At 40.9% G+C, this 17,793-nt stretch overlaps 1 protein-coding gene across 3 annotated transcripts in view; it reads right to left on the minus strand.

The window, feature by feature from the left end:
• Positions 1-17,793, minus strand: part of bcas3 (BCAS3 microtubule associated cell migration factor) — a 290,982-nt gene that overhangs the window by 233,576 nt on the left and 39,613 nt on the right. For all 3 annotated transcript variants that reach the window (XM_063907800.1, XM_063907801.1, XM_063907802.1), the window contains exons 14-15: positions 9,620-9,753; positions 2,915-3,251 (exon numbers count right to left, since the gene is read on the minus strand). In XM_063907800.1, the coding sequence (XP_063763870.1) occupies positions 2,915-3,251; positions 9,620-9,753 (471 nt within the window). The remainder of the gene's footprint in view (positions 1-2,914; positions 3,252-9,619; positions 9,754-17,793) is intronic.

Below are 17,793 nucleotides of genomic sequence, written 5' to 3' on the forward strand. Positions count from 1 at the left end.
CTTCATCAAAGGGAAGGCAACTATATGTCCACAGCGTGTTCCATGACGGACAGTAGAAGCATTGCACCTGGTCAAGTAAGGCAGATGAAGAGGTCAGAATCGATGTAGATTTGGTGTTGGAAGGTTTTATAATTTCCAATCCCTGCTGGCTTGGAACGCTACGGAATTGATAATCTAGTGTATTTGGTACAGATTAGTACCTTGAAAGGTGTTAACTGACTTCAATATCCTGTGGACTATTTCATCCCCTTCAACATAAGAGTTATGAAAACCCTAAATGTTCTAGAGTCGAGCAACTTTAAATATTAGTTTTCTTTCGATTTTACCATTTAAAAAATGATTAGTTGTGTACATAGTTTATCTTCTTCAAATGTAGACACAAACACACGCTTGTGCACACTCAGAAAGGTATCACTTGGAGGACTAATTGTTGACAGGTGGCCCTAATGCATTTCTTTGAAACACAAGTGTGATTTACGAGCATGCTCCCCGAATCCCCAGCTTTCAGTGCTGCTGCTACTACAAACCTATCTTTCTCTCCCTCTGTCTGTCGCTTTTCCCCCTTCGTTCACCCTGTACTATCTCTCCTTTACTTTTCTCAATCGTACCTCATTACTTTGCTCCCTCACTTTCACCTCGTAACCCACTTTGATGTTTCTGTCTCTCATCGCAGCGGAGCGGTGACTCTCCAAAGTAAGACATCCTTTTAATGTTTGATGGCCTATTTTTCACAGTGTGAAGGAATGTGTGTGTCTGTGTGTGTTGAGTGTAGACGTTACCAAGGAATCTGAGTCTAGACAAGGAAGAAATGCCAGAGAAACAAAGCAAGGGCGTCATTTGTCAAGCGACAGTAGAACATACTGTAAGTTCAAATTGCAATATTAATATACTTTGTGATATTGAACAATGTTTATAGAAAAGAAAACAGATGATGATCTTTTTTCAGATGTTTCGATCACATTAAAGCAAATGTATGGTAAACAATGTTGTCTTAAATTAGACCTGTTGAGTTTGCAATATTCAATTGGCCAACTACAACTACAGACATAGAGAGGTGCTGGAATGAGTCCTATAACCTGTAAATGAGTCAGCATTTTACCACTTGCAGTTTCCCCGTCATTGTTAACAACACGAAACAAAATGAGACTATTAAATGTTGTAAAGCCAATTACAAGTCCACCTTTAGCTTAGACGTGCTAAAGCTTTGTCCTGTAGTTTATTTACAGTCTTCCGTTAGTTTTTTACTCCTGGAGGTTGCTTTAACAATCATAAAGTGGTTTTAGTATGTAAATATGATAATATGAGATCATCCTCTCGAACAAAATGTTGTAGTATCATACGCCTGTCTGCCAGAGATCTTATTTTCAGCTATATTCCTAAATCCAATGGAAAAATCAATTTGATTTTAGTTACGGGACCCCTTGTGATGCTAACTTCTGGATCCGCCTATAGAAATACATCATCATTGCACCACTTTATGTCAAAGATTATCTAAAAAGGCGATTTCCTCTTAAAATGTTACAGTTTTCTGAAGGCTAAGGTTTTCCTCTCCTTTAAATTAAAAAGCATGTGGTGCAATGAGTGTTTAAAATATGTGTAAAATACACTTTAAAGCTGTAGGGCAGTACAGCATCCTTGGCAGTTTACTAAGAAGGATATGCTGCCGAAACCACAACACTACTTAGGTTGTTAGACAAATGTTCTTTCTTCAAAGCCATGTGTTTTACCGTGACAATAAATGAACCTTGAACCTTTTTACATAATGTCCAATAACAAAACTGTCGATTCCCAGTCATCTGGTTCTCTGAAGTGTTTATCAAGGACATCACCCGGACCGCACACCAGTTAAAGCTCAGGTGTGTTCTTGGAAATACATGACTTATGAGAAAACTGTTTTATTTTGTACTAAGTAACACCTGATGGGGTCAAACAGTGCTGCTGACACAAAGTGTGTGTTTATCAGAGTTTATCAATGTCATATAGGGACACACAGACAGAGTGTGATTAGCCGCCTGTGTTGTTTGACAAACAACGTGGACAAGGTTTTGGCAGACGGATTAGAATCCCAGGAATAGAGCTACTCGGTGATCACTCGCTGGAATCACACACACAACTGGACTCAAGTGTACCAACCTCTTTTCTTAAGCAACTTCTCATGATTAACTAGCTTTCACTATTCCTTTTTCTGCTGATTGCAAAATATAAATGTCCTTAGAGAGAAAAGCTTTTCTTAAGAGTAGAATGGTCAAAGGACTTTGAGAATGTGCCGCTTATTACTGTGACTGATGCCGGCGCCTATTAGGTGTTTTGAGTTAGTGCCTGGACCTGTCGGTAGATTAACCACGTTTAATCTTTTGAGGCCCACGTCTGATTAATAAACTAGTGGGTACAGCACCTTCAAATCTACAGGGACAATGACACCTTTACAATCATCCAGAAGTCAAGATAGCTAATATTATGCTAACTGAATGCTAAAACAGTGGATTATCATGCCACTATTATCTACCGATACAAATGAAAAGTAATAACATGTTCCTTTTTTGTTGGTCGTGGGATTGGCTGTTAAAGCCAATGAGACAACAGTGCCTACCAATCGTGTTATAAGTTTAATAGGCAAACGCTAGCTTGTGCGCTGTAATTGTTAGTAAACAGGTCCTTCAAAGAGGTCAGACATGTTGATAATGTCACATTCTTAATCCCTATTGCAAAAAGATGTGAATATAGTTCAAGTTCAAATATAGATCAAGCTTTCTATCATATATTTAACCTTCCATGATATGGCCCTGAGAAGCCTGGATAAACTCCTCAATGCTGCCTTGCACCATATCTCATTAGATGCCAACCTCAACACGCATATACTGTAGGTAACAAAAACAGCAGGTCCTTCTGTTCTCCTCCCTCTTAATCTCCTTACCATGTAGTGGAGACCCTGAGGGGCTGCTTGACAGGCCAGGTATGGGGCTACAGCGCCCACCGATGCCTCCTCCTCCCAGGATGCAGCCGCCACCTCCTCCTATGCCTCCAACTCCTGCTCCTCCTCCAAGCGCAGCTACCCTATTCAGCTCCTGTTCGATGTCCTCCAAGCCAGCACTCTTTTGGAAGCGAGACATCCGGTTTACCACCCGAGGTGACATGTGCGTGCGGGCACAGGGTGCACCGCCATAAGGATTGATGGGAAATACATGGGTTGTGCCGCGGAGGGTGCTGATGGTAACCCAGCGACTGTCCTGGCTGAAACACATGTCTTGTACCTGGACAGAGACAAGAGAGGAACATAGAAAGGATAGATGTTAGGGGACAATCTTTGGACAGAAAAAGGCTGAAATGAAGTCAATGTTCCACTCACTGCGCACATGATTTAGTTTTAAAATCCTCGAAAAACAAATCATTTGCACTCATTTCATTTTTAGCGTTGATTTCACAACCAGGAGCAAGCTGGATAGTGGGGTAGTCTTTTGTCCTAGCTAGGTTAGCGTAGCCTGTATCTCAGCGGTCAGTCCACCATTGGTAGCTAGGTAATGGAGCATTTCAAAGTCTGCTGCCCTCCATAAAATCACCATATTTCCTTTTATAATGCCATATGTGCCCAATTAAACACAAAAGGCTAAAAAAGACTAAAAGATGTCAAAAATGTAGAATTTATATAAGAGCTACCGGCCGCTTAGAAACCTTTACAATCTGAAGAGTTATTGGTGTCTTTATCATGTGCTTTGTTGACTGAATTTAGAAAACGTAGACATTTTTTAAGTATCTGTAAAAACGGGACTTTGTTCTGATCTTGGGTGACAGAGTGTAAGATATAGATCAACTGTGATTAATGAAAGACATTGTAAGTGCCTGAGCAAAGGACACATGTATTTTAAAGAAAAAAATGTAAATGGTCAGTATGAAACAACCACAAGTGAATGAATGACAACTTGCTGGTTATGCTTCATCTTTGGATTTTAATATATATGATTACTATTTTAACTGGCGGTGTGCTTGTAACCATCCTTGAACAAACATTTACATACAGTCGGCTCACTAACTCCCAGATATTTGGTTTCAGCAGCTCCAAGCAACTTCTTTTAGACTGCCTGGATGGATGGATATTTTGAACAAAGGCTGAATCCCTTCTGTATTATTTTCTTTGAAACTCAGGATTACACAGATAATTGTATCTTCCTGAAGTGCTTGACAAAAGTCAACCAGGATGAGAAGATTAGCCATTTTATAAGGGGATATGGGAATATGGAAAGAAGTCAGAATTGTGAAAAACAAGTCAGAATTCAGTCTGTTCTCTCAGAATTCAGTTTTGTATCTCTAAACTCAATTTTAAAAAAAAAACTTGTCGGATCTCAACAAAATGAGATCCGGCCTTAATCCCCTTCCATAAATACGTGCTTCTTTGCATTAAAAATAAATAGTTTGATGGCGATCTTTGTTAGTTTTACTCCTCAAACTTTGACTTAATCTCAGGCAGAAGACCCTTCAGAAGAAGGATCTCCCTGAGCATCAGCCATGTAGGAAACCAACCAGATGAAAAACAAGCAAAGGGAACAGTGACAGTGTTCTAAAACAGAAACTATTATTCCACATTCCATAAAAAACTGGACAAAGTAGACTGGGGTGAAAAAAAAAGGAAAGTTGCTGTGAAGAATGTCCAACCCTTTAGCCAGCTAGCTAGCCAGCCAATCAGAAAGGCAGCCGTGTACCTGCAGGCCTGTCTTATCTTTCGCCAAGTCAAACTAGGTAATTGTTCCCAGCAATGACAGTTAATGGGGCATCCTCCGAATACCAGACAGTTACTTTACTTCACAAAGATGAGTGAAAGAAGAGGCATGACCTCTGCTTAGGCTGATTAGGGAAAGCTTGGAGACGAGAAAGGGCTACTTTGTGCGTACTGTAATTGGTCATAATAGACCTGTCAGAGCTTCAACTGTAAATTGGCGACTGGAGCATACTGTCAAATCTATTTTATCAGACAGTGGGTAAGTTAAGTGTGGCTGTTAATGTGCAGTCATCGCGTGACAAACATGCATCTACCAAACATTTGTCAATTGTTATCTTAATAAAGTCTCATGCTGGTGCTGGTGTGGAGGTATCACATTCCAAACCTGATCTATCGTGTTCTCATACACTGAATATTGACATCCTAGGCAGCCAGAGAGATGCCAACAAGGCTAATGCTTCTGACTTTTTTCTTAATCAGTAAAGTAGATTAGGCAGCTATGTTCACCTGAGGAAGGACAAGCATGTGACAAAGATGGACAGACAGATAAAATTGAATTGAGACAACAACAATGCGCTTGGAAATAACTCAAGTGTGACAGCATTAGGAAGGGAATATAAGGAAGTTGTGAACAACAGAAAAATAAAAGAAAGAAAAAGCAAACAGAGAGGTTGGAGTGGAGTGGAGCTTTAATTATTTTTCTACATATTTTTACCCAGCATTCTGGACCGCCAACAAGCAAGGCATAAAAATGTGAATTAAGAAAGTAGAGAGGACTGTTGCATAGCTCAGTGGGTAGAGCAGGCGGCAGGGTTTGATCCCCATGCGGTGGCCCCAGGTGAGTCCCTTTGCTGCGCGTCTTCCCCTCTGTCTCCCACCTTTCATCTGCACTATATTAAAGGCACTGCTTGCCAAAAAAAAAGAAAATACATTTTTTTTTAAAAGTAGAGAGTAAAACATTCTGACTGATAAAGTATTTCAGCTTTCTATGTTTATAGCTTCTATCATATAGAACATATCGAGGGTTCCATTGATTTGCTACACAGTAACGGAATCAATGATACTATTGATATCGGCCATGAAATGATCGAATAACATTCAAGGTGGGGTGTACAATTTCCTTGTAACCAATTGTTTTTATTCATTGACATGTATGTACAGTGGGGCAAAAAAGTATTTAGTCAGCCACCAATTGTGCAAGTTCTCCCATTTAAAAAGATGAGAGAGGCCTGTCATTTTTATCATAGGTATACCTCAACTACGAGAGACAGAATGAGAAAAAAAAATCCAGAAAATCACATTGTAGGATTTTTAAATAATTTATTTTCAAATGATTGTGGAAAATAAGTATTTGGTCAATAACAAAAGTTCATCTCAATACTTTGTTATACACCCTTTGTTGGCAATGACAGAGGTCAAACGTTTTCTGTAAGTCTTCACAAAGTTTTCACACACTGTTGCTGGTATTTTGGCCCATGCCTCCATGCAGGTCTCCTCTAAAGCACTGATGTTTTGGGGCTGTCGCTGGGCAACACAGACTTTCAATTCCCTCCAAAGATTTTCTATGGGGTTGAGATCTGGAGACTGGCTAGGCCACTCCAGGACCTTGAAATGCTTCTTACGAAGCCACTTCTTCGTTGCCCTGGCGGTGTGTTTGGGATCATTGTCATGCTGAAAGACCCAGCCACGCTTCATCTTCAGTGCCCTTGCTGATGGAAGGAGGTTTTCACTCAAAATCTCACGATACATGGCCCCATTCATTCTTTCCTTTACACGGATCAGTCGTCCTGGTCCCTTTGCAGAAAAACAGCCCCAAAGCATGATGTTTCCACCCCCATGCTTCACAGTAGGTATGGTGTTCTTTGGATGCAACTCTGCATTCTTTCTCCTCCAAACACCACGAGTTGAGTTTTTACCAAAAAGTTCTATTTTGGTTTCATCTGACCATATGACATTCTCCCAATCCTCTTCTGGATCATCCAAATGCCCTCTAGCAAACTTCAGACGGGCCTGGACATGTACTGGTTTAAGCAGGGGGACACGTCTGGAACTGCAGGATTTAAGTCCCTGGCGGCGTAGTGTGTTACTGATGGTAGCCTCTGTTACTTTGGTCCCAGCTCTCTGCAGGTCATTCACTAGGTCCCCCCGTGTGGTTCTGGGACTTTTGCTCACCGTTCTTGTGATCATTTTGACCCCACGGGGTGAGATCTTGCGTGGAGCCCCAGATCGAGGGAGATTAGCAGTGGTCTTGTATGTCTTCCATTTTCTAATAATTGCTCCCACAGTTGATTTCTTCACACCAAGCTGCTTACCTATTGCAGATTCAGTTTTCCCAGCCTGGTGCAGGTCTACAATTGTGTCTCTGGTCTCCTTTGACAGCTCTTTGGTCTTGGCCATAGTGGAGTTTGGAGTATGACTGTTTGAGGTTGTGGACAGGTGTCTTTTATACTGATAACGAGTTCAAAAAGGTGCCATTAATACAGGTAACGAGTGGAGGACAGAGGAGCCTCTTAAAGAAGAAGTTACAGGTCTGTGAGAGCCAGAAATCTTGCTTGTTTGTAGCTGACCAAATACTTATTTTACAGAGGAATTTACCAATTAATTCATTAAAAATCCTACAATGTGATTTCCTGGATTTTTTTTTCTCATTTTGTCTCTCATAGTTGAAGTATACCTATGATAAAAATTACAGGCATCTCTCATCTTTTTAAATGGGAGAACTTGCACAATTGGTGGCTGACTAAATACTTTTTTGCCCCACTGTATGTGTAAAATCATTAAAAAAGGCTGCTTTTTATCGATTCATCATCCTATTGCTCCTAAATATTTGGTTTAGTGTTCTTTAATCTTGATTCCGATTAAAAACAATAAATAGAGACAATTAAAAAGTATGTGTCCTAATACTGCTGTATCTTAGTGCTGCGTATACCGTCAACGATAACGATCTTGGTTTGAATCTGAATTATCCCTCGCCTTTTTGGGTCAGTTGGTCGATATAAATCTGAACAGTCACGACACATGGAGTCCACCAAGGGTCCGTACTTGGTCCTGCTGTGTTCAAAATCAACTTATACAGAACTCGTGCCCACATTCTCACTAAAGCCATAAAGTAATACACATCACGCGAGTGAAGAGCCTGACTTTTAGTATTATTAATACGCTTATTATTATCTACCATATATATGCTTATATACATAGTAAGTTTAATATATTGATACAGAGAAAGACCATTTTTGCAATGTGTTAGCATTGAGTAACCGGGTTACTATAAAATCATATAACCTAATATGCAGATGTCTAACTACCCTTAGAGGAATCTATTTTGAACCTTAGCTCACTTGAGAGTATTAGTGATGCTACATCCAGAGTTTCTCATGTTCAGCTTTGAAATCCAGCGTGCATGTAAACACATCAGCCTTCAAAACACAAATCACTGTAGTCACAGCTGATCGTGCAGGGCTGCAGAGTAAAGCAGTGCTGGAGTTTCACCCCTTTAACCTCAGTGACTAGCGTTTTCCAGTTTGCCCCGTGGCCCCGCTCTGATCCACATTCTGGTCCTCCTTCAGTCCCTTACATGTGTTATCAGCTAACGTCTGTTTACCTGGCCTCAGGTCACTGACAGCCAGCCGCATGTTTGGCCGCTAAAGACAGATAAGGCGTCTCTCCACCCACCTAACTGAAAACTTTATCACTCTGTGTGTGTGTGTGCCTGTGTGTGTGTGTGCCTGTGAAGGTGATAACCCCTGGCCAAAGCATTAGGCTAGGCCAGCTTCAGTGTTTACAACAGGCAGGATCAAAGCAGGCTCAGTGTGCAGCCGGTCAGCGGACCTGCCGTTTGGTCATACATTAACCATGGGCGGCTGTGAGAATGTGTGTGTGTGTGTGTGTGTGTGTGTGTGTGTGTGTGTGTGTGTGTGTGTGTGTGTGTGTGTGTGTGTGTGTGTGTGTGTGTGTGTGTGTGTGTGTGTGTGTGTGTGTGTGTGTGTGTGTGTGTGTGTGTGTGTGTGTGTGTGTGTTTGTGTGTGTGCGTTTTCCCAGTCAATAACCATGAACCGCACAAGGCCTGAAGTAGTTTTGTTGAGTAAGCACTTCCAACCTGCAATGCAAGTGTGTCACGGTCGAGGAATATTCAAAGTAGGAGAAATTATTTCCTGTGTTTAATTTGTAATTTCTGTTAACTGCTAGTCCCGTGATGAACAGAATGTTGATGTAGAGTAAAATTTACAGTATATGTTTGCCCCTGTCCTTTTACTTGGAGTTTGGACAGCTTCCACTGGCCCGGGTGCATATCATTTACTACTAGCAATAGGATTGTAGGAACAACCGCTCATCGTCATGGTCTAAAGTTGCAGCAGTAGTAGATTACAGCCTGCTATAGCACAACAATAATGTAGTGATAGTTTTCTGTGGGTATATTGCAAACAGGAAGCATGAATTGGTAATTATGCATTATTCATTGATTATTCTTGATTAATGCTGCATATTTACTCTATAAAATTGTGTCAATGTGTCTCCGTTGTTGGCCTGCATCCTCCTTAATTTCAGCTGAATTCTAAAAATGTTGTTAGGTTTCAAAACTCTGTAATATACCTCTAATTTCTCTAGACTCTTGACACTTTCGTTTTATGTCAATGGACCGACATCCAAAGTATGTAAAGTTTTACATACTTCCCACTGTAGTATTTCTTCAGGTTTTTTTTAACATTGATCTCTTTGTATTTGTATGTTATTTAGAGGGTTTTACTTCAATTTGGAAGACTTATTGGATGCAAAAATTGACACCAACTATTTATTTGGAAGGGAAAATAAAGGAGAAAGTGGAAATGGTTAACAAAGCGTCAAATGTAAACTCTTGTGATGTTCAGAGCTATTTCAACACGAGGATGTGCAGTTGTGTGTATCCCATACCTTGGCTTCAGTTTCCCCTCGATGCAAGGTGTATAGATGGTGAACAGCGCTCTGTGAGGATGCCCATGGGTGGGTCAGAATGTGAAAGACGTGAAAATCATGGCCCAGAGTATCTGCAGTCACCAACAGCATTCCTACAATTAACACACAAACAGTCATCAACATTATGAATCACTCCAACAGCAGGCTTCAACATGTTGTGTTATTATCGTAACTTTGTAATTTTTTTTGTCAATTGTGGTCTACATTGAGCTTTGAATCAAAAATATTTCATGTTCAGTTTTCGCTTACATACTAAAATCACTGGAGCAAAATTCAGTACACAAGGCCAGGTTTTATATTTATTTTCTATCTATGAAGAAAAAAAAGTATTTGAAATGGTAAATGTTGTCTCCAACTTCAATGTGGAAATATTTGGGTTTTCCCTTTCCTGTAATGTGTCATAAAGTTTTTTTTGCATGCAAATGGTATCCAAGTACCCACCAGAGGGAGTTTCTCTTCCACACACTCCCCCTTGTCTTAAATGCCTCCATTTGAATCATTTCTGTAACATAGTGACATCACTACGTAACACTCACGCTTCAATTGACTAGCGCTCCAACACCTTGTATAGGATAAGCTATTGGCGGGACATCTCTAAGCAGTTGACCATCACAACAGAGTCGGCCAGCTAACCAATCAGAGCAGACTGGGCTCTGGTTTCAGACAGAGGGTGAAAAGAGGTGCTGCAGCACAGGCAGTATGAGAAAAATAAAGAGCTTTTTTAAACATGTCACAGTACAGGAACAAAATACAAATATGAAGCTGAAAATTAGTATAATAGGCCGCCTTTAAATGTCAATATCCTTGGCAAGTATTTCACTAGTTTTATCTTACAAATGTGATACAGGGTAATACAATCATTTGAAATTTGAACTGTTAAGGTTCATTTACACACATTTACACGCTTTGATTCCCAAGTACATTCCAATTGATAAATACTGCAAATAACTAATCCAAACATTTATAGATCAATTCTTCTGTTTTTTTTTAAGATGTAAAGCTAAGAGAAAACTAAAACATCTACCTTTTTGTCCTTGCAAGGTTGACCAAAATACTGTAAATCATGCCAGTGTGTTGACACTAGTAAACTGATACAAAGTCAGGCCAACCAAAATATTTAAACTGTATTTAGCTTCAGCGGCTCTCACAAAGAGAGAAAACACATCCAACCTCGCAGAGCAAAAGCTAGACGACATGACAGAATTACTGTGCATTTAAAACAAACAAACCAGCCCATTAAAACAAAGCCAGCCATCATTTGTCGATGTCATAAAATGCACCCTTCATTGCATGATAGCTTGGTGTGGTTAAAAGGAGGGTTTGAGTCGTGTGCTTCCTCGAGGACGGACACGACGATGATTGTCAGTAAAAGAGAACATCCATGTATTCGTACATCCGCGTATGGTCATGGGTGTGTGTGTGCCACTTAGATTCACCCCCACAGTGTAACCCCCACTGACAGGCCCATTCATTTGGTCTAATTTTATTTAAGGTCATCAAACTCCAGAAATTATAGGCCTCCACCATAAACAACATGCTCAACAAACCACACCACAACAAACCCAGATCCAATCTAGCTCAGTTAGGAAAAACACAGCCCAGCTTTTCAAGTGCATCCCGAAACCTTTAGCAGAAGCTTCGAGATGTAACAAACAAGCCTGTAGACTAGGGCAGTAACTCAAACTGTTGGAAACACATCACTTATATGTTGTAACAGTTGAAAAAAATATCCAAACATAACTCTTTTTGACAACTCCCTGACATAAATGATATTAAAGTAATTAGTAGTTTTCCTCCAAGTTTTTCCCCCGTGGAATTTTTTATGCGAAGGCTACAGTAGGTTTTAATTAGTGGCCGGGCTTTATTGGGTGGCATGTCAAATGTGAAAAGAGGAGGCTGACATGGCATGAGATTAAAAGATTTAGCAACACATGCGAGGAAGATGGAAACACTCCCTCTCTGGAAAGAAAAAGCCTAAAAGTTTTGCACATTCATTCAGAATTAAGAGGTTTTTTTTAAGACTTGTACTGAAGAACAGTTATATTTAAAGATGATGAAGAGGTGGAATGAGGGAGGTGGCGGAGCGATGGGGTCATGCAGATTCTCGTACGGTAGGTAGAAGGAGGAGAGAAGAAGAGAAGCCAAGTGAAGTGTGCATTAAGACAGTGGTTAGCTATTCATGCTGTATCAGAGCGACCAGAAAGCCAGAGAGCTATGGCCCAGGGCCTGTAAACTCTTGAAAACCCACGCCCCAAACGAGGTGCCAAGCCACAAGAAGCATTTGCGTCAACTCGGAATACAGAGAAAAAAGGGACGGGGCCCTTCTAATTATAGAGTCTGGAAACGGAAGCGCAGGGTGATTAGGAGTTGAGGCGCTGCGGTCTGTTTATCTGGGAGCTTCCTCTCGCTCTCGAACCCTCTATCCCCCACACTCGACTCTTTCTTTTTCTTTCTTCCTTCTTTCTGTGTTTCAGCCGGGCCCTGCCCACCCAGTGGCTGGAGAGTCTGGCCCCTTGGTTTCTGACGGATGAGACATGGCCGCTGTGTCCTGGCAGGGGCCGGCTTTTCTCTTCTCCTGCTGATGGTGGTGGAGTCTGGGCTCCAAAAAAGTAACAGCTCAGAAAAGCTGGAGAGTTTTGTGAGTGCGATTGCCTGAGGACTGGGGCTTTTGTGGCCTTGTTGAAATACAGAGGCCCTCGCCGAGAGGCGTCAGTCGGTTAGCCCGCAGGATGGCCAAATTAAAAAGTAGCTGAGCCGCCCGGCGGGTGAAAAGAGAGGGTTTCAGGAAAACCAGAGGCTGGCTGGAGCAGGGTTTGACACGTCCTATTTATAACACCTTGTCCCAGGGGTTACAGTGTTATTTACGATGTTTTAGTACAGAAATTGCTGGCACAAGCACTTAGACATGCGCTAAACTGGAAGGGATGACCTCTAATTTGCCATGTGTGCGAGACATGCATTTGAATGGGACATGAGGGAAGTGATATAATCATTTCCATAAATATCTGCTTTCTGTTTTTTCCCCCCCAAAAAAAATCTTTTATTCCGCTGCAGGCTTTGCTGTCCCATCTCTGACCATCCAAACAGAAAACATCTGCTCAATCCCATTAATAGTGGAAGGATGTTTCATTTACAAAGTGGTTGGGATAGCTTTATTCTCGACAAAGGCAGATGGGACCAGGGAGTGGGAGTGGGAGAGAGAAAGGGAGAGAGAGAGAAAGCGCAAGCAAAGCAGAGGAAGAAGTGGAGAGAGCAACAAAGAGGGCCATGATTTCCCTACTTGGCAACACAAAAGGCCACAACAAAACTAGTCCACTTTTTAATTAACAACACTAGGCCCAAAAGAACCTTTGAAATTCTGAAAAAAATCCAAAACTATAACCATGTGGAAGGCATAAAGCTCACAAGATGAAGTACTTGGGGGACTTACTGTTACCGGGAGGAATAAACTTCAGAGCAAATGAGCCCAATGCACAAATGAAAGAGTATCCATCGTAAGACGAAGCTTTGTCTTCAGTGCTGCCAGGTTCGGGGGGAAGGACAGGACTTTTTGTGGCTGTATGCATTTACACATATGCTGGGCATATACAATACAGAATAATGTTATATTCTAAGAACACAAATCACCAAAGTTTTACTTCGATCAACTATAAACCGTTAACAATCATTCATTATCCTATGTTTCTACCAACGTCTATCCACTTACCAACAACTCTCTAATATTACTACAATGCTTTACTTTCAAATTCTCTTTGATCACTATACAAAAGCTATAGATCCTGTGGAATGAAGCAGCATCCGTATCGACAAAGATCAGCATCTTGCCTGTCCTAAATTCCCGTCATTGGATGCCTGTCAATTTTAACTTCGATATTACCATCCTTTTATAGCTTACTCAGGTCCTCTGATACTGATTTATTTATTGAGTTTAAAGGTGAGAACAAAGACGTACAATGAGAAAGTTTCAATGGCCCTCGCCTCTGGAATAGCTCTGTATATGTAAGTTACTATTGCTTGACCTAAATTACTTATTTTTTAAATAACTGCCACATTTCCTGGTCAAAATCAATCAACTTGGTTGTTTCAAAAGAAAAAAACAAGTACAATTTAAATCAACCAGAACTATTATTTATATGGTTGTTATACCACTTTGGTAAAGATTAGAGTAATCTGACAGTTGAAAAAATGTGTCTGTGCTCTATGGTCATTATAGTATGTACCTCTATTAATGTGAGTAATTTAACTCAAATGTATCTGTTTGTTACTTTCATGCAGGCATAAATGTTGATGCCAATGTATTTGTGAATAACTAGGATCAGCTATCAGCCTGGACAAATGTAGCTTACATTTAAATTAATAAAGAAAGCTAAACCCCCTCAAGCAAATTTGTAATATTGGTCTCAATACAAAATACATTGATTCAAGTCCAGTGATAGAACTTTTTGCTTTGCTGCAGTTAAGTAATGCTGGACTTTAGAGCAGCTGTTTCCTTACCGGAAGTGACTATTGGCACAGTCAGCTGCTGTTACGTACTCAAAGTTTTGACCATTCAACACCATCCGGTTACTCATAGTGCACTGAATTTTACAATCCTTTAATTGTGCTCAAAATAACACATTTAATTACAACAACATGGGAAACACTGATATCAAAACATCAGAGCATGAAAACATTGCCTTTTCTACCTGGCCTTTCAATCTGTTCAAGTGTAAAAACTTGACCTAAGTTGAACACTGGCACACTCCACAGACCGTCATGATGCCCCGAAAATGGCAAACACGCAACTTTCTAGGTTTAACATGTTTCTCTAAATTCTCATTTTCCCAAACCTCACCTGTTCTTTCTAGAAAAAGAAATGCAAACACAGGACACAGGTAAGACAAGAGTTTGATAGTACTGGAATTGACCGGAATGCCGTCTATTTTTAACATGGCAAAACTCATATCACTTTAAAGACACCATAGTGGTCCGGTACATAAAGTTTGACTGTTCTGAAGGCAGACAAAAACAATACTTGAGATCTATTGCTAGGAAGAATTTCCAATAGCACAGGATGAACCTCACCTGACAAAGTTCATCCGACAAAGCCACAAACCCAATTTACTGCATCTAATCCAGATTCCCAGTAAATCCTAATACTTTTTCTTTGTTTTTTTGTCACCATGGAACAAACATGTTCTCACAGCAGCTTAGAAAGACCTTTGACACCAGGACTCTTTTGATGTCATGTTTAAAAAGCCCCAAAACAAATTGCTCCTGTCCACAATCTACTGATAAAGAATTAGGGCCTGTGATCAGCACTTAATCCCTCTTCTGAGCAAACAGGCAGACAGTGAGGCTTGAGAGGTAAGCCCCTTGCATTAACACAGACTCTTTAAAAAACTTTTTCAGGGTTCTGTTCTGCTCTGTTAACGAATGAAATCCCTTTAAAAATGTTCAACCACCACTCTTAGGTAAGATCTCACAATGCTTGGATTGTCCATTGATTTAATGGAGAGCTGTGTGTAAGACAGTAAGACAACAAGTGTGGGACAACATGGCTGTTAAGTTGGAGTCATTTAGGGTTGTGCAAAACCCCCTGTTTCTTTTGAAATACATTTAAATCATCAACAGCATTCAATATTCTTTATGTGGCAGAAATACAGTATGTTTGTAGGCTGGCTGTTGCTCAGGGGGTAAAAAAGACAACACCACCCAATAAGAAGGACAGTGGTTCGATCACTAGCATTTGCAGTCAATATGTTAAATGGTATATGGTAAATGAAGTGTATTTATATTGTGCTTTATCCAGTCTTTATTACCCCTCAAAGCGCTTTACATAATCCATTCCCACCCCATTCACAACGGGCAATGTCCCATTGGCTCAAGGTAACAAACATTTTCACACATTCACACATGATGGCTATACAACTCGTGTTCCCTAAGGAGACATCAACATGTTAGGGATGGGATCGAACCCACAACATTCCAATTGAAAGACCACCGTACGACACATTTGAAGTGTCAGTGGGCAGGAATCGTAACCCAAAATTGCTCCTGTATATTCATCTAAGGTATTAAAGTGTATGAAAGTTGCTTTGGATAAAAGTGTCAGCTATAATAACATGTAAAAAGAAACCAAAGAAAAGTTGATTCTTTAAAGGTCCCCTCTCATGCAAAATGCACTTTTTGCTGTCTTTTATACATATATGTGTCCCCGGTGTGTAAGGAGACACACAAAGTGTCAGAAAATATAACCCTCTCTCTTTTCCTCCTTACCCACAACTCTAAAAACGGGGGTACAAACGAGCTGATCCAGATTTGCTTCGGTTATGACATCATATCGGAAATGTGGGCAGGCTTTACATTGAACTCTTGGCAACATCCCCCCCATGTGACACGTCCCAACCTATTGTCCGCATAATACAGTTGTGAGCTGAATCCCCTCCGCAGCAGCTCTGTGTGCGTGTGCATTCAGCAGGATGTCTGCAGGAGGGACTTAGAGTTGTTGTATATATAATACATATAATGTCTCTGTTCTAGTGGTAAACTCTGAGAAGTGTTTCAGAAATAATGCTTGATGTGGTTTTGAACATAATATGGGGTTTAATCACGGCAGCGTTTAGCTGAGTTTCTCCGTTAGAAACTGCTCTATTCAGACAGAGAGCTGCGTGACGCTCCAAAGGGGCGTGGCCAGCAAATTTAGAGCGACAGTCACAGAATCAGCACTTCAGGAACAGGGCTGAAATAGAGGGGGATGAGGCATGCTACAATAGGTGATCTGTTTGGTATGTTGAGCAAAACACTTCACAGACATGTTTTGTATAGATGTTGCCCTACAATATATTGTTGAAATATAGCATAATAGGAGACCTTTAATAAAAGTCTGGGCCTTGGTAGGGACGAACAAATGAATACAGCCCCCCAAACTTATACAAGGGGGATACCAGTATCTACCGCTGTTATAGCTCGTGGAATTGCAAGGCATCAAGTTATTCATTCCATCCAATAGCTTTTTGTTGCCGGCCGTGATAAACATTGCAAGATGTGTCATCCATTATCTGTCTTTACAAGTCGCTGTCTTAATCTAAAGTGAAATTTACAGAATTTCCGTCCGGGTCGCTCATCACTGTGATTCCTTGGACACTGTTGCCAGAACAAACAAACAAGAACTCAACTCATGAGAAAAAAACTCATCCCTCCACAAAGCCACCCACCTACATAACTACATGACTTGTGTGTTACCGCATCGCGTGGGCTGCCGATGACTCCACACTGCTGAGGTGTCTGGGGTGTTAGTGAGTGTCTGGCAAGGGGGGTAGCTGGGGTGAGTCTTTTTTCGGCCAAGCTTTCCAGAGGGGTCACTGGTGTACATATTTAGTTTTGACCGTGTAAAGCTGTGTGTCCACATCGTGTCTTTCTGTGGTACTGGATCACCTTCTTAAAGCGATATGTTCGGGTGATTTTCTATTTGTTTGACATTGTTTTTTCACCATGAACACCAACCTAGAGATTCTTGCTCTCATATTTTGTATAAACAAGCTTAAAAGCACTCCGTAGAGCAATGAGTATGATCTGCGTACGTTAATTAACTCTTAGGTTAGGGTGCCTGTGGTGATGGTTTCAGTACATGGTTTTTAAGTAAATTCTTTGACTATCTGCCTCTGCTAGTGCAAACAGCACAGAATAGTTCTCACTCATTTTGAAAATCTGAAAACATAACTGAGGTACCAGCAAACCTAGCTTTGACACTCAAAGGTAGACATTAGGATCACTGTTAAAAAATATTCCCAAACATTACAATGTCGACACTTACTCCAAGTTCAAATAGTGAAAGAGGCAAGACGCAGAGCCGGGCAGAGTAGCCGTTGTAAATCACATCAGAGCAGACTGTGATTGCTAATTACTACATCGGTTTGGAGACACAACTCAATCCATGCTCAACGTGTGTCTATAAACGTGTGGCCGAGGGAAGCTGCTTGTGTGCGGGAATTCCCCTTGTGTTCAACATGTGCGTGTGGGTCCAGGGGTTTTTCGCCGACGGCCTGGTTTCTTTCACACATCAGTAGGATGGAGAAAGAGAGTTATTACACCGTGGAGAGCTGGCTTCACGGCACAGCTGCCTCAATGGTCAGCCTCGGCAGGCCAGGCTA

The sequence above is a fragment of the Eleginops maclovinus genome, chromosome 18 (assembly GCF_036324505.1).
Source record: "Eleginops maclovinus isolate JMC-PN-2008 ecotype Puerto Natales chromosome 18, JC_Emac_rtc_rv5, whole genome shotgun sequence".
Taxonomy (NCBI): Eukaryota; Metazoa; Chordata; class Actinopteri; order Perciformes; family Eleginopidae; genus Eleginops; species Eleginops maclovinus.